The 23,417-nt window shown below is 38.4% G+C and overlaps 1 protein-coding gene across 1 annotated transcript; it reads left to right on the top strand.

Annotated features, from left to right (window-relative positions):
* Nucleotides 1-889: 889 nt before the first annotated feature.
* Nucleotides 890-22,201, top strand: CTR9 (CTR9 homolog, Paf1/RNA polymerase II complex component). The gene is made up of 25 exons (XM_062000077.1): nucleotides 890-1,017; nucleotides 3,068-3,166; nucleotides 3,746-3,985; nucleotides 4,370-4,487; nucleotides 5,127-5,216; nucleotides 6,495-6,643; nucleotides 9,122-9,229; nucleotides 9,657-9,764; nucleotides 9,878-10,114; nucleotides 10,852-10,941; nucleotides 11,043-11,171; nucleotides 11,278-11,461; nucleotides 12,393-12,481; nucleotides 13,274-13,459; nucleotides 13,639-13,726; nucleotides 13,976-14,124; nucleotides 16,133-16,249; nucleotides 16,421-16,566; nucleotides 18,043-18,114; nucleotides 18,669-18,804; nucleotides 19,306-19,452; nucleotides 19,886-20,043; nucleotides 20,313-20,409; nucleotides 20,739-20,851; nucleotides 21,111-22,201. Exons 1-25 carry the CDS (start codon nucleotides 973-975, stop codon nucleotides 21,517-21,519), a joined length of 3,504 nt encoding a protein of 1,167 aa, XP_061856061.1. The 5' UTR covers nucleotides 890-972; the 3' UTR covers nucleotides 21,520-22,201.
* Nucleotides 22,202-23,417: the final 1,216 nt, after the last annotated feature.

The following is a 23,417-nucleotide window of genomic DNA, read 5'->3' as shown; positions in this document are numbered from 1 at the left end:
TAATTTGAAAATAGTTGGCCAAGCTGCAGCTAAAAAAATATAGACTTGTATTAACAATATTACATCACCTAAGCTAGTCAGACAATATGTGTTTAGATTTACATATTATTTATTTTTGTGCAAAGCCAGAGTAAATCCATACATTATAATGTATTTGGAGGCACAGCCTGAGGGAGTTCTGGTCCAAAATCAAGGAGCAACCAGATGCATATCTATTCAATTTACCGATATGAGTGTATACAAATACACAGTATTATCTCTTCGTGTTATATTTTTTTCTACAGCTAAGTATGTGATCTGTACGTATATAGTAACGGGACCAGTACCTGTGTGCGAGTCCCCAGTAAACCCCCACTGAGGGCTTACTGTCCTGAGCAGACGGCTCACATTTTAAAGGGCCATCACACAGACGACTGCGGCACAGCAGCTGCACGGGAAGTCTCGCAGCGCCACATGAAGCGCTCTAGCCCGAGGAGGGGCTGGCGGCAGCGGGGCTGGCAGGGGGCTAGCGGCGGCAGCGGGGCTGGCAGGGGGCTAGCGGCGGCAGCGGGGCTGGCAGGGGGCTAGCGGCGGCAGGGGCTAGCGGCGCCGGTCTGGAGGCTGGCGGCCCCCGGGGCGCTCGCTGAGGGGGCGCTCGCTGAGGGGGCGCTCGCTGAGGGGGCGCTCGCTGAGGGGGCGCTCGCTGAGGGGGCGCTCGCTGAGGGGGGGCGCTCGCTGAGGGGGGGCGCTCGCGAGCCCGCTGTTGCTGCGGCAACAGCGCCGCGCGCACCTGGCCCAGAAGCCCTCCTTCGTCCTCGCGCACGCTGGGATTGGCCGGTCCCGCCTCGGGGGCGGAGCCAGCCCACCTCCCCCGCCCTTTGCCCGAGCACATCCGGGTCGGTTGGTGTTTGTGAGGGGAAGTGCGCGGGGCACGGACCGCCGTGTGCTGGCGGCACGGCTCAGCTCGGTTCGGGGCACAGCTCTGTCGCCATCATGTCGCGGGGGTCCATTGAGATCCCTCTCCGGGATACCGATGAGGCGAGTCGGGAGCTGGGAGGCGGCGGCGCGGCCTGGTGCTGGGGAGGCAGGGGCGCGCGGTGTGATAGTAGTGGGGCGCAGGCGGTTACCGCTTCCTCGCGTAGTTTTGTCCCGAGCTCGAGGTGTTGTGTCACTCCCTTCCTTGAGCGGGATAAGTTGCTGGGGTTATACATGTGTCACTTTGCAGAAAGAAACCCAAACTTGCGTTCACCGTTGCCCCTCGGTTAGCAGTGCCTGCCCTCTGCTAGCCGCAACTTCCCTGTCCTTGCCCTAGGGGCTTGCTGGCGAGGGAGGGATACAGTCACACCTTCTGTCCGGGGTCCTTCAGTACCACGCTTGTGTGGAGAACGGGCAGCCTCTTCTCCCACAGTATTCTTTAAGCGTGTACTACGCTCAGGAGTGAAGATTTTGCAGGGAACAGCGTGTGATCTTTAGTTTGTGCTTGTGTACGGTGGCCTTGTCCAGGTAAATTCTCTCTCTAGCTCCTTAGATGCTTATTTTTCAACACACATGTCGCTAAATCAGCATATAGAAACAGGGCAGTTGATCCACTGTCATTTCCATATGGTTTAGAACTTTTCATTATTGTAGAGTGTCACAAGGCAAGATTAAAAATGTTTAAGAAAAGTATGTGTAGATATGCAGGGTATTATAAAGTTTCAAGTGAAAACATTCCCTGGCAGATACTAAATTAATACTGTGGCTAAATAAGGCATTAAAACATACAGCTTACAGGTTGAAGAATGTTTTTTTTATAAACACGTTTATCCACAGGCTAAAAAAATTTCTTAAGACTGCCATTGAATTTTTGTCTCTCAAAGGTACTTTCTGTGGGTTTCATATTGGAGGGCTTTTTTCTCTGTGACAGCAACTTCTGTCTAAGTTGTTAACGTTAATAGTTGATATTGGTGGTGCTGTTCTAATTATGGCAAGGACTGCTTCGATCCTGAGGTTTGACTTCATCACTAAGGATTGCTATGGAATATATATTTTTAATTTTTTTTTACAGATATTTTTTACTTTGGAAATATCTGTTTCTCATTAATAACTATTTCAGTTTGTAGATAAGAGTTGTCCAGACTTAAAAGCATCATTCTTTGTCAGACAGGAGGTATTATACAAGACAAACTCAAACTGAAAATATCAATAGTAGCAGAAAGGTTTTTGCTAGTACTATCATGTTTTGCTAGTACTATCATGTTTTGCATAGTCAAAACTATAAGCCCTTACAGACTCTAATCCAGTCTGCAGAGAAAGAGTCCCTGCACTGGTAATCGGGGTAGACCAACTACATCTCTTCCTTGCTGTAAGATGAAATTGTGATGTAAATGACTAATATTGAAGGAAACATTACTGAGTAGCAAGTGAACAATTAGGCAGTGAAATTGTGTTATCAGATATTCCATCTTGGCAATCTCAGTCCTTTTTCCTCATTTTCTTTCTCAGAAGAGTAGATCAACATCCAAAAAGTAGAACTTGCAAAATAATCCATGTATGGTGAAAAGTTATGAATGCCATTTTCTCGTGATGACTAAGGTTTTAATATAAAGAGTAGATTACATTTCCCAGTAATGTTTGCCACTTCAATAACCTCTTAGTTTTCTTCAGCATAAAGATAACTTTAGAAAATTTAAAGGCTCTGAGATAAGTCTTAGATATTGATTCTTTGACACCTGGTTACTTGGAAGGTTTTGACTGTATCCTAGACCTTTGTAGGAGTTAAACAGTGTGCAGTCAAGTTGGTTATTTGTTGAACTGTAAAAATTCTGAGCTGAGGTCTATAGTGAAATAACTTAAATTAGCATCTCTGTTTATTCTCACTGACTAGTAGCCAAAATATTTGTCTATCTTTTCTCTGATATTTGTGAGAGATCATCACTTTTGTGTTGTATAGAATGCAATACATTAGCACTTCTTTATTTATAACCTTGTTTAAACACAAATAATGATTTACATTTTGTGCTCTAAAACATCTGACTTCTTTGGAGCTCAGTGGTAGAGAACATTGTTAATGCTTTGTGAAAAGAAGATTTGTTTTGTTTGGTTCTAGGTTATTGAGCTCGACTTCGATCAGTTACCTGAGGGTGATGAAGTTATAAGTATACTGAAACAGGAACACACTCAGTTGCACATATGGATTGCTTTAGCGGTTAGTATCTATACAAGTTGTGTATTTAAATATCGTTTTCAGGTAATCAAATAATAATTTTCACTTTTTTACTTTTTTGGCCAGGGTAACTGAATTCTGAACAGGAGCTTAATGGGGTTATTCAGTCACTGATTCTAGGCCAGATACTTCTGATTTGACATTACATATATTAAGATTTTAATTTCATGGTGGTTTAGGGAAACAATGGAGTTTTTTTTTCCTCAATCTATGATTCTTCTGGTGTGTGCCTTTGATTGTGCACCTCATGCAAAAGGAATGAGCACTATCTATGCTATGGAAAGTATGGTGAAACACGTATATATCCAAAGAGGAAAAAACAGTCGAGTCTGTAGTTATGAACAGCTGTAAGACTTCTCTTTAAATATAAAACCACTAAGTTGAGATGACAACAGAATAATATTTCATGATACCATAATGTCTTTGTCTGATTATCCCTACATTTGTCTGATTTATCTCTACATTGTGGAAATAGAATCTGTATGACACCTAGGACATGAAGTTGATATGTTACTTAACTCGCTGGGGTAGTATTGTCTGTTAAAACAGTATGTTTTATAGCTGGAATACTACAAACAAGGGAAAACAGAAGACTTCGTGAAGCTGTTAGAAGCTGCACGCATAGATGGAAACTTGGACTACAGAGACCACGAAAAAGATCAGATGACCTGTCTGGATACTCTGGCAGCATACTATGTACAGCAGGCTCGAAAGGAAAAGAACAAAGATAACAAGAAAGAGCTGATTACACAAGCTACCTTATTGTATACCATGGCTGACAAAATTATCATGTATGATCAGGTAAACACAAAATCTGTTTAAAACCCTTTATCTGTAAATTATTTAGTGATTGTAAAGAAAACAAGTATTGATTCACTAAAGGAAATACAGAAATTGCTTGAAGTCTGTTGGTGCAGTGCATGTAAGCAAAACTCTTTAAGTATCTGAAACATGTGCGATGGCACCAGGAATGGTTATTTCTAGCTTGGGATACCTGGTAGTACTAGGTAGTAGGTCAGTCAATGTTTGGAAATTGGGAAGAAAGGATTGCTTGATATGTGAATTTTAGTGGATGATTAAGACCCTTTCAGTTAATTGTATAAAGCTTTATATCATAGCCAGTTAATCTTTAATGTCGTGTGATCTTTCCAATAAATGTATTGGAAATTGTTTTATCTTATCTAGAATCACTTGTTGGGAAGAGCCTGCTTTTGTCTGCTTGAAGGTGATAAGATGGACCAAGCTGATGCCCAATTTCATTTTGTGCTCAACCAGTCTCCAAATAATATTCCTGCTCTTCTTGGTATGAGTTTCTGAGTATTTTTGTAAAAACCTCGTCTCCCTGGTTGAGTTTTGGAATGAGTTGTGTTCTTAAGTGGGTGCATGTGTGAGTAGAAAGAATGTGATTAAGTGTTTTTGACCAGACATGACAGAGATGACTTTAAACTTGGGAAGTGTGTGTAGGTGTAAGATCTGTGAAAAAGGATAATGCTAGCTACCATCTTCTGAGACCCATGGGCGTACATCCCATCAAACTGCATATGTTTCCCCGATGATGCCAATGAAGCTGTATGCTCTTGTTGAACGTGAAAATACCAGTAATGAGGGATCAGTGGGCTTTAACACTTGTATTTTAATTTGTTTGCTAATCCATCTAGTCTTAGTAAATGTCTTTCCTTTGGACCAGGAGAGAATTAAGTTTCTACAGAAAACCATGAAAATGTAAATTTAATGTGTTCTTACATCTGATTTTTTTTTTTTCATCTAGTTGACATCATCAAAGATAATAAAAGTTGTAGTTATCAGAATTTTCTATTAGTTTTTAACTGTAACTTTTGAAAATTAGCATAGCACAAGTTTGCTAAGTAATGCTTCAAAGCTCCTGGTTTACAAGTGCTTTGTTTATATTTCTGATTTATTCATAACTGGTGTGTTGTAACAGGTAAAGCATGCATTTCTTTCAACAAGAAAGACTATAGAGGAGCCCTTGCCTACTACAAGAAAGCATTGCGTACCAATCCAGGTTGCCCAGGTAAGACAGAATGTTTTCAGTGCTTGCAAAGTCGTCTTGATTTAAACACCAAAGAGCTTTTTTGTGATCTACATCTGTCAAAAAAACCCACCCCTTATGATGGAGGAGCTCTTGTGTTGAAGTGTTCCTTAATTATTAGAGAAGGAAATTGCATTCAGGAGAATACTTTTTCATTTTTTCAAATTATTGGATTTTAAAGAGCTATTAGAAAATGAGAAGTTGCTTGTAAGAGAAGTTCAGATTGTATGGGAAGGTAGGGAACTATTCAAGACTGTTGCAGAACCTCTCTGTGAGCTCTTTTATTCATTGGTTAAAAAAACAAGGTATTAGCATTAACAGTGAAACAAGGCATGAAAAGTAGAATTCTTCATATTGTGCATGATGTGAGTTTTTCTGGTATGGTAGTTTTCTTAATGCAAAAACCAGGGAAAGCAATTGGCAATAGCTCTAAAAGCAATGCATGTGATTTAGAGATAATAGTTCTGGGTAGTTTTATGAGGTTCATAAATAGCCTGAAGTCTCTTGAGACGTGGTACGCTTTAGCCGAAAGCTATCTGAAAAAGAATTTGTTATGAAGTTGATGTCTCTTCTGTAGTCTGATTTAGCATAAGAATCCTTGCTGCAAAAGTGGATTTAGAAATGCAAGCTTTACTTTTAAACAAATATCTTCAATTCACTCTCCTTTTTCACACAGACACAGATTTGAAATTGCTGGACAGAAATATCTCTGTAGTCTTAGTTCACAGGCAGTCTAAAAGGGTAATATGATGTAAATTCTCTGTATTAGTTCATCTATACATAATCGTGGAAGTTATAGGATAATAAACAGTATTTTATTAGCAGTGAATGAGTCGATCATTTAAGGAGAAATGTCTAGCTAACTTGTTTATTTGTCTGCATTTTCTGAAGGCCTACTACTCTCAGGTGAACTTAACTTGCTTAAGAAATGTCCAACCCTTTCATCTGCCAATTTTTTAATGCTTTTCTCCATTTTTTAAAATACATTTCCATAAAAATGGTTTTTATTTGTTGAATATCAAAGTCTGTTGGAAACATAGACCAATGTTCAGGGGTACATAAAGAAATAAAGTCTTATTAATCTGTTCAAGTTAGTTTTGGTGCCAGGCGTAGGAGACTGCCTTTCAAAATAGCAAACTGCTGGATGGCTTTACAGGTTTTAAAGAAATATTAAAAATTCTGCTTTCACTTTAATCGATGTCCAAAAAAATAATGAAGTGGAAATTCGGGAATTCTGAATGATGTCATCTTGTTCTCTAGCTGAAGTTCGATTAGGTATGGGCCACTGCTTCGTGAAGCTCAACAAGTTGGAAAAAGCTCGCCTGGCTTTCAGCAGAGCTCTGGAGCTGAATTCAAAATGCGTAGGGGCTTTGGTTGGACTGGCTGTTCTGGAGCTCAATAATAAAGAGGTGGGTCTATGTTAACAAGAAGAAAGTAAACTGAGCATGGATTCTTGTCTGAAAAAGGAGTATATAAAAGCGATAATAACTTTTTATTAAATCATTTCAAGCCTTTGTCACTGCTGAATGATGTTGGAGATACACACTTGTGGTGTGAGCAGCACATTCTCTTTATTCTGTTGTTAAAAAAATTTGAACCCCACTGCTTATACAAGTGTTCATCATAGAAACACAGGGCTAGATTAGCTATTTTAATTAAAGTAATAGATATGCAAATACATGCCCTGTCACTTAAAATCTTACTGTAATGAGCAGTACTTGTGATATGTATAATAGCCGTACCTACTTAAGTCATTCGTGACTCCACGAAGGTTGACTAAATCAGTTCATACTTGAGATGCTCTTAAAGCCCTTAGATACTGGGAGGCCTCACTTGCAATGGCAGCTGTATTCCAGAGCATCAAGAATTTGTTTTGAAGGAGCATAATGCTAACAGGAAGGTCTGGTGGAGGGTGTCCCTGCCCATAGCAGGGGAACTGGAACTAGGTGATCTTTAAGATCCCTTCAAACCCAAACCATTGTACAATTCTAAGTTAAAAGACATGGTCCCAGAAGATTAGTCCTGGGCTTTAAGGAACATAAGCTTTCCATGGTAACATGTGGTAAATCAACGAGTAGGCAAGTAGAAGTTTAAACTAGGCTGAAACTATGATAAAGTGGTGATCCTACCTCTCTAGATGTCATATCAATAGAAAAAAACATATGCTTATGTAAGATCTGAGATGGTTAATCTATGCTAAGGAAGTTATCAGGGGAGTATGGGGCCTTTAAATGTTTTTTTAAAATAATGTTACATAATTGTATGTGGCTGAAATTTTCTGTTATGCTTTCTGTAGCACATGTAGCTCCCTAGAAAGATCTTTTGTTAACACAGAATTTCTGAAAGTTACTTTTTTTCCCCCCACCCGTGACATAGTAAACCAACAGTTAAGACTTTCATGAAGATTTCTGAAAAATGTGGGCACAAGAGTTTTCTTTCCTAAACCTGTGGAGACAACCAAAAATATTCTAAAGTCAAATTTTAATAGATAATTCCATGGTAAAGAAATTAATGAAGCCTGGTATCTTTTTTTTTTTTTTTCTGAAGTTCTTTTGACTAAAGTCAAGGGATGAGCACGCTCAGACTAAGTAGACCAAATTCCAAAAAGCTGTGATTAAAAGCTGATCCACTCAATTGTAATTTTTTTGTTGTTGTTTTTTGTAAGAAATGTGTTATCTGTGCTTTACTTCAAACTGCTTTCACAGTGTGCTCTGCAAAGTTAGTATAACATCTAAGAGCTCACATGGGGGAGGGAGAACACTCTCTGGGGAAAAGATTCTCTCTGGAGTTGCCAACTACTAATTGACATCTTTTTGGTGCTTAGGTATTTCTAATGTTGCTCTCTCCTGGAAGATGTTGTGTGTTCAAGTCAGGGTTGAGATTGCACAGTGTTCTTGTTGAGATCTGTCTTATCTCTGGCTTTCTGTAATGTAAGTGCTTAGGAGCTTTGAGACCTAACTGTCTCTTGAATTTGGTTGAGATTGAACATGAGATTCAGATTATCATAGAACTCAAACACAAAAACATTTTTGCCATTGAAAATTAAACAAGAATGAATCATCATCTCCTAGAGAAAGATAGTGCCTTTATGTTTTTTAGCTGCTGATTGGACTTCACCTTATGTGTTAACCTCACAAAGACTGATCTGTTCAGTATTAACAATATCAGCTTTCTGCTAATAATAATTCAAAAGTAAAGCACAGATTACATAAAATTTTTTGTATTTCTGTTCAGAAATAAATACAGATTTAAGTTGACATGTGTGTCAGCTAGATCTCATGGTGTCCCAAATAAATAGCAGTTATGGGTTTGAACTTGTAGGTAAGTAAAACTTGTACCTATGGAAAACTTCACAGTTTAAAGAAAGTTTCTATAGAAATAAGTTGATAAACTATCACTGTATCGTAATGATGTAGTGATATAAACACAGCAAACTTCTAATTTCTTTTATTAACAACTTAAATTCTAGTAGCTCTTAGTTCAACATCTGAAGTTATTGTTTCGAATTTGGACAGGAGCCTATTTTAATTTTGCTGTTGAACTAATGTATAAGAGATGGAAACCTAAACCAAACAGGAACAGGGAACATTGAATAGTAGAAGGGCTGTTGGGATGTGAGTGTGAAATGACAAAGAACACCAAGACCAAGTTGTTTTTTTTTTTCCTGGTAAGTCCTGCTCTGCTTTTTGGTATCCACATGTGGTGGCGTCATTATCCATTTTCCATCTGTATGCTGCTGAGAGAAAAGCTGAATTTACTTTTTTTCTGTGAGCGTATCAAGGTTTTGTCAGAGTTCCTGCAGCAGCCCAGGCTAAAGAATAATTTTGAAGATGTAATTGAGATACAGCTATTGAGACGCTACTGATACCTGTCAATGTTTCATTTAGGCTGATTCCATCAAGAACGGTGTTCAGCTCCTCTCTAGGGCTTACACAATTGATCCCAGTAATCCAATGGTGTTGAATCACTTGGCTAATCACTTCTTCTTCAAGAAGGTAAGAGGTCTGTGTAATTTTGCAGTTAAATACCTGATAACTTCTGAACTGCGAGGATTCTGGCATTATATTCAATCTAATTTCATGAGGCTAAGTGGAGCTTAATATGGAGCTCTTAATCTAGATGAAGTGTTAAGTTTTTTTACTTAAATTTTGTATCAACTTTTTGCAGGAAAGCCAAGAAAAGATGCTCTTATTTCTGAAGGTTAATTTTGCCCTGAAAGTTGTGTTCCTGCTGCTGCCTTCAAGCTTTAGATATGAAATATGAACAAGAATGATAACTGCTAACACTAAATCGGTTGTTATTAATTTGGTGCTATGGCTTATGTTTTCTTGTCTTTTCCATCTGTGCTTTTTAAAATAATAAATCACTTGACCATAAATAGAACAAAGGCTTTCAAATTTCATTTAACTTCGTTTTTTTCAGGACTATGGTAAAGTCCAGCACTTGGCTCTTCATGCTTTCCATAATACAGAAGTTGAAGCAATGCAGGCGGAGAGTTGTTACCAGCTGGCGAGGTCTTTTCATGTACAGGTAGGGTAGTTTTTAAGTCTCCTTTGAGATTACACGTAGTCTGTGTTGTAAAAGTTGATACAAAGCTTACCTGTGAAAACACTACTGTTCTTTATTTACTTCTTTTTACGTAGGAAGATTACGATCAAGCTTTCCAGTATTATTACCAGGCCACTCAGTTTGCCTCATCTTCTTTTGTACTCCCGTTTTTTGGATTGGGTCAAATGTACATTTATCGAGGAGACAAAGAAAATGCATCACAGTGCTTTGAAAAAGTTTTGAAAGCCTATCCTAACAATTATGAGACTATGAAAATCCTTGGATCTCTTTACGCAGCTTCAGAAGACCAGGAGAAAAGGGATATTGCAAAGGTGAGTGCGGCTTCTGCCAGCATCGTACTTTTACATAAAAGACTAGAACTTGAAAATCAGGTTTGAAATCAGACTGTGCCTTAAGTTGCATAAAACTCAGGATTACTTGGCTGTAGGTATAAAATAGTTAATATTGGCTGTTTATAAGAGAGTTTCCTAACAGTGGATAGAATTGAGACTCCTCCTGGACTCTGGTTAAATCAAGTCCAGGAATTTATAAGTGGCACCAGTATCACATTTGTATTTGGTGCTATGAAAAAGGCAGAGTTTCTTCCCATATACGTTTAAAATTCAGAAGGTGTTAAGTTAGCTAGATTTCCCAAAGACAGCAGCTTGTGATTTCCAGAGGATGCTTGTAGCATCTCTGGAAGGACAATGTTATGCTTTATTTCAGTGAAAGGGTTTATAAATCTAATATTGGGTAAATAAGTGCAAAAAATGCTAGGCATCACTTCTCTAGCTTCTCATGCTGTGTAACAGTTCCTGCTTCTCCAAGACTTTAAGCAGATGTTGTGTTCTACAGAAAAGTGTACCGATGAGAGAAGGAAATTGTTATTGATTGGTTTTTTTTGTGGCCAGACTGTGCAGATGTTTAGGATGTTTTCTTTTTCTTGTGGTATATATTTCCAGTGTTAAGATTATATCTTCACTCCTTCTTTTGGTTTGTTTTTTTTTTTTTTTTTTACCAGTTTTTGTGTCCGACAGAAGCAACATAATCATCTTCTCCTGTTTTTCAGGGACATCTAAAAAAAGTGACAGAACAATATCCTGATGATGTAGAGGCATGGATTGAGCTAGCCCAAATTCTAGAACAGACTGATATACAGGTATTATTAATATACACTTAATTCATTATGTGTGTAGTTTTCATAAGAGCACATAGAGCTCATTCTCCTGTTTTTCATGCACTTTCTCTTCCTTTGCCAAGGGTGCACTGTCAGCCTACGGTACAGCCACACGCATTCTGCAAGAGAAAGTGCAAGCTGATGTCCCACCAGAAATATTGAACAATGTGGGTGCTCTGCACTTCAGGCTGGGAAACCTAGGAGAAGCAAAGGTATGTAATTACTCCAAGTTTGAATTGAGTTTGCTGATCACCCATAAGTTTTACTACAAGTGTTCTGGAGTGCTTTATTCCTTTTGTTTTTCTTTTTATACTTTAGAAATATTTTTTGGCATCACTGGATCGTGCAAAAGCTGAAGCTGAACATGATGAGCATTATTACAATGCCATCTCTGTAACAACGTCCTACAACCTTGCCAGACTCTATGAGGCAATGTGTGAATTTCATGAAGCAGAGAAGCTGTATAAGAACATTTTAAGAGAACATCCAAATTATGTTGATTGTAAGAAACATTTTATATTAGTTCCACTGTCCTCCTTATAATAGCAAGTCTTCCTGTTTACAGTGTCTTCTAACCTCCTTATATGTGTCTTCATTTCTTTTCATAGTAGTTTTGGGGCTTGCTTGCCTACCCCCAGTTTTACCTACCTTTTTTCTAAGGCTTGCATCATCCTTATAGTACAGTCTTTGGCTTTAAACCTTCTATTAATTGGCAAATCATACAGTACTTCAAAAATCTAGCAGAATTAGTTTATCTAGACTTGCATACCTTTTGCTCACTTGCTCCCCACCAAAGCCTTAGCACCTCAGCACTCAGGGACAATCAGGACCATTCACTTGACATGCACAGGCTCTGCAGCTCTACCTACGTGGGTGGAAATCAGTTCATCTTGAACCCTGGACTTCCTCCAGGGAAGAAGGGCTATTGAGGATGTTAGCACAGCATCTATGGCATATGCTGTTTTTAGTCCTCATTCTGCTCTTCCTCTTGCCTCCAAGTGTCTGACCTCTGATATTTGCTGTGAAGTCAAGGTGGTAGCCCTTGCCCAGCAAGCAGCATCACACAGGATGCCCCAGCCTAATTTATAGCCTTTTCCCTGCTTATTTTCCATTCTTATCTGCTAACTGATACTCTTCCCAAAGCTTGCAGAGATAGGAGACGTGTTTAAAGTGGAAGGAGGAGAGTTATCTAACTGATGTATCTTCCTTTATTTGGGATATCTCAGTTGTGTTTAACTTGCAAAACCAATTAAAAACATTTACATTACTTTAACAGTTAGAAATCTGCAATTTCCATATCACCATTGTAGATGGATATTCCTCTTCACCCTGTGCTTAGCGGATCAAGAAAAAGATTGGTTTTGAAATTAATGCATGACCAGTATTGTCTTTGTTTGAGATGGCTTTAACTTGTTTCCAAATTTTTGTTTCAGGCTACTTGCGCTTGGGAGCTATGGCTAGGGATAAAGGAAACTTTTATGAGGCTTCCGATTGGTTTAAAGAAGCACTTCAGATAAATCAGGTTTGTAAGCCTTTAAGCAAGTCAAAGGAGGTGATTCTGCCCTTTTCCTCTAGTCACCTAAGACCCGAGGTGGAGTACTATGTTTAGCTCTGGGCTGCCAACATAGGAAGGACATGGAGCTGTTAGAGTGGGTCCAGAGGAGGCCGTGAAGAGGGCTGGAGTACCTCTCCTGTGAAGACAGGCTGGGAGAGCTGCTGTTGTTCAGCCTAGAGATAAGAAGGCTCTAGGGAGACCTTTTAGCAGCCTTCCAGTCCCTAAAGGGGCCTATGGGAAAGTCAGAGAGTGACATTTTACCAGGGTCTGTAGTGACAGGACAAGGGGAAATGGCTTTAAATTGAAAGAGAGTGTACTTCAATTAGGTATCTCTGGATATTGTCAGCTATCTCTGGATAACCCAGAGAGCTTCTGGATGTCCTGTCCCTGGCAGTGTTCAAGGCCAGGTTAGATGACAGCTTTGAGCAACCTGCTTTAGTGGAAGGTATCTCTGCCCATGGTGGGGGAGTTAGAACTGGATGATCTTTAAGGTCCCTTCTAACCCAACCCATTCTATGAATCTGTGATGATTCTAAAAATTAGAACACTTGAAATCCTATCTTAAAATTTTGTTTTCCTTCTATTTCATTTTAATTTTGTTTGTTCATGTAAACTAGGGGAAGGAGAGAGAGCTACTGTAATCTGCCCTCTATGTGTTGTTTGTTGTGGTAGTTTTTAAATACAGAGTTCTATTTAAGAACTTCAAAAAGTAACCTTGCAAGGAAAAACAATGCTTTTGCAACTCAAGTTTTTACTTAGGACCATCCGGATGCTTGGTCTCTTATTGGCAATCTTCATTTGGCTAAACAAGAGTGGGGTCCAGGACAAAAGAAGTTCGAAAGAATATTGAAACAGCCCTCCACACAAAATGATACTTATTCCATGCTGGCTCTTGGCAACGTCTGGTTGCAGACTCTACATCAACCCACAAGAGACAGAGAAAAGGTAATAGGCATCTGTCTGCCCTCTGTGTGATTTTTATTTATTTGTTTTATATGCTCTTAGCAATTCAGAACCTTTTCTTGATGCCCGTTTGGCACTTTCTAGTCCATAAAATTTGTGGATTGATCTTGATCCCTCATTTCTGTAATGGGGTATTACAATTGGAGTACTTCTTTCTGCAGGAGAAACGTCATCAAGACCGTGCATTAGCAATCTACAAACAAGTACTCAGAAATGATCCAAAGAATTTGTATGCTGCTAATGGCATAGGTGAGTATTACACCCTGATTTTCCTTTAGATGGGATGATACTCTTGTGTTTCATGCTTTAATATAGAATTGGTTTTGCAGGGCTTGAATGCTGTGTAGTGGAGCACAGGAAAGAATAGCTTTTGTACGGCAGTCATATCACTTAGTTTTCCATTAAGAACTTTATTCAGGGAATATTTTGTTTTCTTTGGTAGGAGTACATAGTACAGGAACCTGGAAGCTTACACTGTACATATTACTTTCCCCTTAGGAGCTGTCTTGGCGCATAAAGGATATTTCCGTGAAGCTCGTGATGTTTTTGCCCAAGTGAGAGAGGCAACAGCAGATATCAGTGATGTGTGGCTGAATTTGGCACATATCTACGTAGAACAGAAACAATACATCAGTGCTGTGCAGATGGTAACATCTCTGAATTGAACTACATAATATATTGAGTTAGATGACTTCTGAATGTTTCTCAGCTGTCATAGCAGCTGTGAAAGTTTCTGAATAATGCTTCAAGTTATAGGTCTATTTCTAGCATGCTGTTGGCTGTCAAGTCTAGATTTAAAAGCAAATCGAGAAGTGTGGGTAAGGGCTAACACAACACCTACCAGTTTGTATGCTGTGAGGTTTTTGGTAGAAGAGTTACAACATAATTGGGTTAGAGTTTTAGTCTTGGAATTAATTTTTAGTCAAAGGTGTTTCAATCAGTGTAGTTAACTGTGTGTGATTTACATTCAGATGTTACTGAACTAAGCAAGTGTAATTGGTTGCTGGGATTTTTTCAGTAGCAACACTTTCTATTTTTGCTCTTGTAAGAGATTACATAACTCACAATCAAAGCTGTCTGAAAGGCTGACTGTGCCATGGTCTCTTTTGCCACCGTTAACATAACAAGGTAATTCATGTTGCAAAAAATCTGTTGAGGTGCTGTAGTTTAACCTGCTCAATCAGGCTGACTTCCAAGCATCAACCTAATCTAACTAAATTGACTCAATTACTTGATCAAATGTATACAGAGAAGCTAAAGAAAAAAGTATATGTCAGACAAAATGGAATCTTAAGAGCAGACTTATTTCATTACAGTGGAGTCCACTTGCAGGCCAAAAAATTCAGAGATGTCCTGTAGTTTTTTGTGATGGTTCTAAGAAAGAGATGCTAGACCTTTTTCACCTGATCAAGACTTTGTACTTACTGACTTCCAGTGAGCTACTGTTAAAAAAGCTTTGGTAACACGATTGGGTTCATTCTCTTGTGTCTGAATGGAACCTGTTGTCCTTTTAACACAGTTTTTATTGACAAAAAGCTTAATGAAAATCTAATTTTAGCAATTGTTTAAGCAGTGAATTGCAGTGGAGAAACTGGTTATCATTTTCACCTTTTGATTTCTCAGAAAAATATTGTACTCATCTGCTAATGTATTTAAGTAAAGCTCTTAATAGAAATCTGTCTGTTTACTGAGGAGTTTTATTGTTCCCCGAGTTCTGCTGTGTACTTGGCCCAAGCCACAGCATGAGATATGTGATATTGCACTCAAAGGGAGACAAATCAAATGCAATAGCCTAGCTTACTCTGGCCACAACAACTACTCTAGTGAGTTCTCTATCATAAAGCACGCAAATCTTAGGCAGACTTAAGCTAAATGCAAAATCATTGACTCCGAAGCTGAGTGAAAATTGGGCACTCACAATACAGTGCAACTCACAATACAGGGCAGTTTCTGTATTTGAGCTGGAAATAAGGGGTGTGGTATTTCTTGCTATTGTTGAGGCTTAGAAGGTGTAAATGATTCTTTGAGAAAAGAATGTATCAAAACATGCCTGTTACTGACAAGGGTAAGTTCTGTAACTGTTGGGAACTTCAGTTCTAGGCCCACAGACCATATAGTAACAAATCTTCTTCTACACTTCAGAACAATTAAACAGCCCTTGGCATGCCAAATTATTCAGCTAGGTGGATAAAACAAATTTGATGTTGAATTACCTGCAATATGTTTTTCAACTAATTGCATCAGATATATGAAATTTCTACATTAAAGGTATTTCAATTTGTAAAGTATCTTGTACGAATGAAGAAAGTAGATTCTGACCCCAACCGTCGAGAAAAACTGAATGCTCTTAAAATGGGTCAGGTTCATTGGACTTCATGGTAATGTTACTTGCAAAGTGTTCTACTCTATTTTACGGCCTACAGAGCCTCCTGGACTGTTGCCAGTTTCCAGAAAAATGAGATACTTGCTGTGGAGTAGCATAAAGAGTTTTCTGGTCAGTGAAAAGAAGGCATCCATGTAGCATGATAGACTTCTGTGGAAAAACAAAAGGCATATTAGCAGTAATGTTTTTTAGGAATAGAAACATTTGCTGAAGTTAGCAAATCAAAATAACTAATCATTCTTACCTCTCATTTTTTTTTGTTTCCGTTTCAGTATGAAAACTGCCTCAGGAAGTTCTATAAGCATCAAAATACTGAAGTATTGTTATATTTGGCCCGGGCACTCTTCAAATGTGGCAAATTACAGGAATGCAAACAAACTTTATTAAAGGTATGAATATAAAATATCGTATATCACAGAATAAAATTATTGTAAGTTACATGTTTGTGTCTCCTTTCAGTCCCAGACTGCTGTATTTATGCTACCTTTTCTCTGTACGTCACTTCAGTGTACTTTTGTACATGTTGTAGCATGTCTTTAAAAATTGCTTTTGATTTACAGGCCAGGCATGTAGCGCCAAGTGATACAGTCCTTATGTTTAATGTGGCTTTAGTGCTCCAAAGACTAGCTACCTCTGTCCTGAAAGATGAGAAAAGCAATCTAAAGGAGGTGCTTAATGCTGTGAAAGAACTGGAGCTAGCCCACAGGTAAAGATGACTTCTTTCTAATCACTGTAATCTGTTTTGTTGTTCCCTTACAGTAAATTTACAGTGTAGCTCACAAATCTGATTAGAAGAGCAATTGTCCCCTATGAAGCACTGTATGTAATTCTAGAGTTTCCATCAGGAAAACAAAAGTTGGGCCTAACAAAAGGTTGTATTCAGGCTTTGCTACAGAGACAGATTTGTTTGGCCAGATGGTCAGTATGTATTTCTCAAAGGTTTTTATGTTAATATGACCAAGATGCTCTTCTCCTTGAAGCAGCGTAGTTGAAAAAAAAGTTGGAAATTGTGCTATGAATGTAATACTTGTTGAAAGATTTCTTTCATAACAACCTATAAGGCTCAAGGCAAATCTGTATTATCATAAGCCTAGTTAGTGACTGGTAGTACTTGAAAATAAATTTTGCCATGCTGTTGGCAAGTAAACCCTAAGTACTCTCATGGCTGAAGAACAGAATCAGCTTCTTAAGTGTATTTGAAATCTTTGAGTTTGAGTTGTTTTGTTTTTTTTTTAAACTCTGGGCAGAGGTCAGTGTGAATAATCTGATCCAATCCTCACCAGGTTTGAACAGAAAGTTTCAACCATTTCTTTTGCTTCTGGGTATTGTTGGTGTAGCTGTTGCTTGCTTTAGGCATTCTTAGCACTGCTGTTAGGTCAAGGAGAAGATGCCTTCAGTAATTCTGTCAACTAAAGCAACTCTTTCAAATAAGCATTTCACAATTCCAGTGCTTTACATGATGCAAGCTAAGCATCCAACATATACTCTTAATTAGAAGCTTGTTATTGTCTTAAAGTTCCACGAAAGCCTTTATTTTTAGCCATTACCTAGAAATTCAGACGTCTATCACTTTGTAAAATATTTTCCATAGTGCAAGACTTAAGCAAGGAATTATTCTTTCTTTTGAGTTCAGTCTAACACAAGCACTTCATTTAAAATGTGTCTTCTGGAATCTGGGAAGAAACTGGCAACCTTGAAAGTTAGGTGTTTGCCTTGAAATTAAATTCAAAACATTGAGCATCATCACGTACCTGTTTACTGGAAAAGGCTGTCAGCAAGGTTCAAGGAGGTTGTTCTAGAAGGATTGAAAAAAAATTTAGTTTTCCTTGCTTTTCTTATTCTGGTTTCAAGCACTTAAGTTGTGACAAATAATAAGTCTTTTGGGGTCAGCAATGTATTTGTTGCTAGGAGCTAGTAAATGAAATCTTAGAAGTCTCTTTAGAAATTTTCTGCTTTTTTGTTCCATTCTGGAGTGATTTAAAGTGCTTCAAGTTTTTGAGAATTCTGAGTATACTTTATATTGTTGTATTAAAAGAGGCTGCACAAAGAAGATTGGTGGTTTCCCCATCTGCTGAGTTTTGTAGGACTGTAATTCAGGGGTAAATGTTTTAAGGCAAAATTACAATAAGTATGTAAGTAATGCTGTATTTGCTTAATTATGTTTGATGTTTTTTCCCCCCAGGTACTTCAGTTACTTGAGTAAAGTAGGTGATAAGATGAGATTTGACTTGGCACTTGCTGCTACGGAAGCCAGGTAAAAAAACCCAAAACCTAAAGAAATCCGTTGTTCAGATATCGAGTGAAATATTTCTGTCTTGTTTTTCCATACTAAAATTCCAAAATTGCCACTGACAACTTCTTACAACAGTGGAAAAATACAAGTGCAGGGTTACTCCCTTATTAGGGGAGTTATAGGTTACTCCCTTATTAGGGGAGTTATAGGTTACTCTAGAGATAGAATTTCTAACTACTTTTCTGGTTAGGTTTGCTACAGTGTTGTGATTAAAGATGAGTTCTTCTGAAGCTGTCCACATTAGTCGAGATGATTCTTTTTATGTTGATGTGGGGGCTTTTGTATATGAATTGGCTGAATTTTAAGTGTGAAGCAATGTGTTTTGAAACTGCACGTTGGCTTACTAGGAAGCACTTTAGTTTTCTCAAAAATCTGTGCTATTCTATTGTGCTATTTCAAGTAGCTTTTCTTTCTTTGCTGGTGATTGTGAACATAGTGTTGTGATGCATGCCCATTATAAAACTGTTTCTTCCTGTCTGCCACCTTCCTTTACTTGAAAACGTTGCATGTTACAGGCAATGCTCTGACTTACTGAGTCAAGCTCAGTATCACGTGGCTCGGGCACGCAAGCAAGATGAAGAAGAGAGGGAGCTGCGTGCAAAGCAAGAGCAGGAGAAGGAGCTACTTCGCCAAAAACTGCTTAAAGAACAGGTGTTTTTCTATTTACTATCTTTTTTTTTTTAAAGTATACTTTTTAAAAGTATACATATCAACAATATTTATGCTTCTACTACTTTGTGTTGGGACTTGGTGTTCATGGTAAAATGTCTGGTGGCTATTTTTCTTGGTTATTATTAGCGCTAGAAGAAAATGTTATAGCTAACTGGGTGGTTCTCACTCTTTCTTCCCTTTAGCCTCAGAAATAGATTCTTACTTTTATCATGAAATAAAATTGGTGTCCCAGAAGGTCTGTCATCAAATATGTGTGCTTACAGGCTGGACGAAAAAGCTCTTGGTGCAGTAGTTCTGTCAGATTTTTGCTTACTCTAGTGTAGCCTTGTAGAAAAGTGGGTTTTTTGCTGTGTAGGCTTTCTGATCTGACATAGGCTGTCAAAGTCAGTTTTCCAGTTTCTTGTCAGCAGCATACATGCCTGTGATTATAACCATCACAATGCTGCAAATACAATAGTAATAGTTTTCTCTCTGTTTCAGGAAGAGAAGCGCTTAAGAGAAAAAGAAGAACAGAAGAAACTTCTGGAACAAAGAGCTCAATATGTGGAGAAAACCAAGAATATTCTGATGTTCACTGGTGAAGTAGAAGGATCCAAGGAGAAAAAACGTGGTGGCGGTGGAGGCAGGGTAGAAAGAAATTTTGATGATGTTATTTTTTGTAAATCCTTCGTTATCTTCATTTAATGTTTAGTCTCTTGCAGTGGCATAGATCTTGATTTCAAGCTCCTAGGCTTCACTGAGTGAAATGGCACAGGTTTAATAACCACATTAAAGTATTAGCTCCCAATTCTTATAAGTTCCAAGTACAGTGGCATCACCGAAACCTGTTCTATTCAATTGTTAAAATAACAGCTGAAGATGATTATGTCATTATGTGAAAATTTGGAATCAGTTTCTAATTTATATGAATGTAGAGATTATGGGAAAGTTGGCACAAGGTCTATATTTTAATATCTTTGAAAATGTATTCAGATTAAGGTTCTATTTTTAATTGTTTTCTAGTAACCTTTTAACTGGAAGGTGAATAACAGGCTGTACTCTGTGGCTTTTGTTTACGTAGCGTTCCAAAAAAGGAGCAGGGGAATTCGATGAGTTTGTCAATGATGACAGTGATGAAGATCTGCCCATATCTAGAAAGAAAAAGAAGAGGAAGGGCAGTGGTAGTGAACAAGATGGGGAAGAAGAGGAGGGTGAAAGAAAGAAGAAGAAAAGGAGGAGGTAACAGATACTTTAATGCTGGACTTCCCTGAGAAGTAGTATGGCTTTTGTGTATATTCTCATGTGGTCTTTCACAACAGTTTAAAAAAATGAATCATTGTCAAGAGGTCACTTGATTAACTTTTATTTATACATACACATTCTAAGACTTAAACAGCCACTCTGCAAAAGAAGTGTGTGTAACCTTTAATTGGGACATTTCTTGAGACAGTTAAGGTTTTTTTTGCAGCATTACACTTTAGATCATATTAAATATGTTTCTGTTTAAGACCCCAGAAGGCAGATGAGGGGAGTGATGATGAAGAACAGGAAAATGGTCCAAGACCTAAAAAACGTCGTCCACCAAAACCAGAGAAAAAGAAAGCTGTAAGTTAAACCCTGAGTAACCACATCACTTTCTAAATATGCATTTGGAGTTTAGTGTTACCCTAGTCAAGAGAGATTTATTAACATTGAAAGCTACAACGAAACTTCTTGTGGCAAACTGCCTCTGAGCTTATTTTTATCCTCCTCCTCTGTTGCTCTTGCTGCATTCAAGGATAAAAAGGATATTTCTGAAGCCATCTAGAATTAATGATAGTAAATGGAAAATTTTTTTACAGTCATGTCTGATTTTCTGAATATGTTTCTATGTTTGGGCACTGTGCTTTAATCGGCCACATGAACAAGCAACCCTTTGTTTTTCCCTGACGCAGCCCAAACCAGAACGCCTGCCTCCTTCAATGAAAGGGAAGATTAAATCAAAAGCCATCATTTCATCAAGTGATGATTCTTCTGATGAGGATAAACTCAAAATTGCTGATGATGGGTAAGGACCTTAATTAATTCTGTGTGTACTAAAGTTTCAGTGCGTACTTTCAAGAGAAACTGCAGTGTTGATAATAATGAGATAACACAGAGATAATGCAAAACCTTTTGTTGTACTCATAACATCACTTTCCACTGCAAATGAATTCCACTCATTCTGATAAGGCTAGCATAACTCAAATCTTGGTGTCTAGTTTTAATTTTAAGTTAAGAATAGCATCTTTTAATACTGATTGTTTGTTTTTTCCTTTTCCCTACAGACATGCTCGGAATAGCAACAGTGATTCAGATGATGGGCAGCGGCAGCACAGTAAACGCATTGTTTCTGATAGCGATTCTGATAACAGAAACAAATCTGGCAGCGAGGCAGGTAGTCCAAGGAGGTCCAGTGTCCATCCATCTGAGGAAGACTCTGACAGTGACAGGTCAGCTAGAAAAAGGAGGCGGTCGGATTCGGAGCAGTCTGACAATGAGTCTGTGCAGTCGGGGAGAAGTCGCTCTGGTGGTTCAGAAAACGAATCTCGCCCAGCGTCTCGCAGTGCTGAGTCAGACAGAGATTCTGAGAGAGGGTCTGACAACGAGGGCTCTGCCAGAGGGTCTGGTAACGAATCTGAACCAGAAGGATCCAACGATGAGGGGTCTGAAGGTGGTTCAGATGACAGTGATTAGATCTAACTTATAGACCATCTTTTTAAAATGTTTGTGTAAATATATTTCAGTTATAGGGAAAATCCATTTTTTATATTTGAAAACTGTGATTTGAAAGAAACCTCAATGTTTTAGTAAGCTGTTGTGAGACCTTCCTGTGTTTCTTTTTATTAGCAACTAATGGATGTTTCTCTAAGCTACCTTCTGGTATATTCCTAAACTGAAACTGCTGTAGATGAAGAACAGAATCCCTGTACTTTAATCAGCATACTAAGGATGGAATGCATGTAAAAGCTATGGAACATAAAATCTCTCTTTAGGTGGTTCCAGTGTGGCTAAAACTGTGTGTTCTGTGTTTATACATGCATAGATGGATCTTAAAATTCTACCAAATGGAACAAAGAGCTGTGGATATTTATCTTTTTCCTCATTCTGACTGAAGGTCAGTGGGGAAGGTTTTCTTGCTTTCCATTAAAGAATACATTTGCCATGATGTAATTCCTTATTTTTCCAAAAGTTTGTTCATTTGCTTCTGTTTCTGTTTAATTGGGTGAAAAGCTGCAGAGAGTAAGGAAATTTTATAAAGTAATGATGCAAATGTAGACGAAGTATTTAAACTGGCAGGTAAAGGAAAAAATTGGAGAACTTCATGTTGCTTGAGAAAGGTAAAGCTGCCAGTGTCACAATAAACTGTTCCTGCTTATTTGCTTGGAGTGATTTATTTTGCCTCTTAAAAGGTATAAGCAGAAAAACTGAAAATGTTACATGTGACAAAGGAATCTTGTTTTGAGGAAGTAGTCTTAACTTTGGTTTAGCTTAAGCACGTGGCTTTTGGAATCAAGTCCTTTCATAGAATGTGTTCAGGAGCTACAGTGAAAAATTTCTGTGGTGTAGACTGAAGACTCTCTGCAGTTCTGGAAAAAACTGATGTTTTACACCATTACACTTCAATCACATCCTACGTGAAGCATTTGGTGAGAGAGGAATATGTAGCTCTGGATAGTGTATTGCTACTGTTTTATAGTAGTGTATTACATTGTATAGCCTAAACTATGCTGCTCTGTTTTCAGAAGGTCTGGATTGTCACTAGTGATAGTTCACTGGAAGTAGTAACTGAAAGTTGAGTTTCCCACGCTACTATTCCTGGTTTGTTGTGAGCATTTGCTGTTCTCATTGTGTATGGGTTTCTTCATGTGTTTGTGGGCTGTTGGTAACCATAGCAGACAAAGTAGAGTGTAGAGCAGTTGAGATTCTCTTTTTGTGGTTCAGTTTGGTATCAAGTTTCCATATGGGATCTTACCTAAAACTTACATGCTTGGTAACATTCAGAGTGGAACAGCTATCATACTTGTTGAATTAGAGCAAAACTGAATCTTAACCGAGTCTTTTTGTTGATATAGGCACTTAAGTGGAAGATTTGTGACAGTCTGAGGCTGGAATTTATCTAACTCTAGAAACGTGCTGAAGAAAAAAATGTGGCCCTTGTAGGAAATGATTCTTCTATCAAGAGAATCATGATCCAGGTGCTTACCCCTTCCAGAATCACAGGGAAGCAGAGAATAGATATCACGTATGTGTGCTTGATGTCGTAGTGCTTCACTTAATAAACTAAGAAGGGTGAAAAAAACTATTGCAACTGAGGAAGACAAATATATGCCAGGGAAACAGAGCATTGTCAGGAATGGCAAGGGTAAGAGTAACCAGCTTTCCATGGATAGCAAAAGAAAATTGTACAGGTGAGATCAGAGACACTTTTTTGTGCCTCATACATCATACTCTTAATAACCTGATACAGAAGGTTATCTCTCATGAAAGGTCTGAAGGTTTGGTGTTGTATATTGCAAAGTATATTTTCTGTAGGTAAAATTGGCTCTAGATGAAGTGCTCAGTGGGTCATCAGCACCCAGTTAGAGAGGAGG

Source organism: Colius striatus, chromosome 7 (assembly GCF_028858725.1).
Source record: "Colius striatus isolate bColStr4 chromosome 7, bColStr4.1.hap1, whole genome shotgun sequence".
Taxonomy (NCBI): domain Eukaryota; kingdom Metazoa; phylum Chordata; class Aves; order Coliiformes; family Coliidae; genus Colius; species Colius striatus.
This window is presented reverse-complemented; position numbering and strand designations above follow the sequence as displayed.

What these genes read in the sequence shown, in the direction of transcription:
- CTR9 (XM_062000077.1), top strand. Translation starts at nt 973, where the DNA reads ATGTCGCGGGGGTCCATTGAGATCCCTCTCCGGGATACCGATGAG. An exon ending in AAGCACTTCAGATAAATCAG is followed by an intron (nt 12,482 to 13,273) that starts GTTTGTAAGCCT and finishes GTTTTTACTTAG; the next exon opens with GACCATCCGGATGCTTGGTC. An exon ending in ACATCAGTGCTGTGCAGATG is followed by an intron (nt 14,125 to 16,132) that starts GTAACATCTCTG and finishes TTTCCGTTTCAG; the next exon opens with TATGAAAACTGCCTCAGGAA.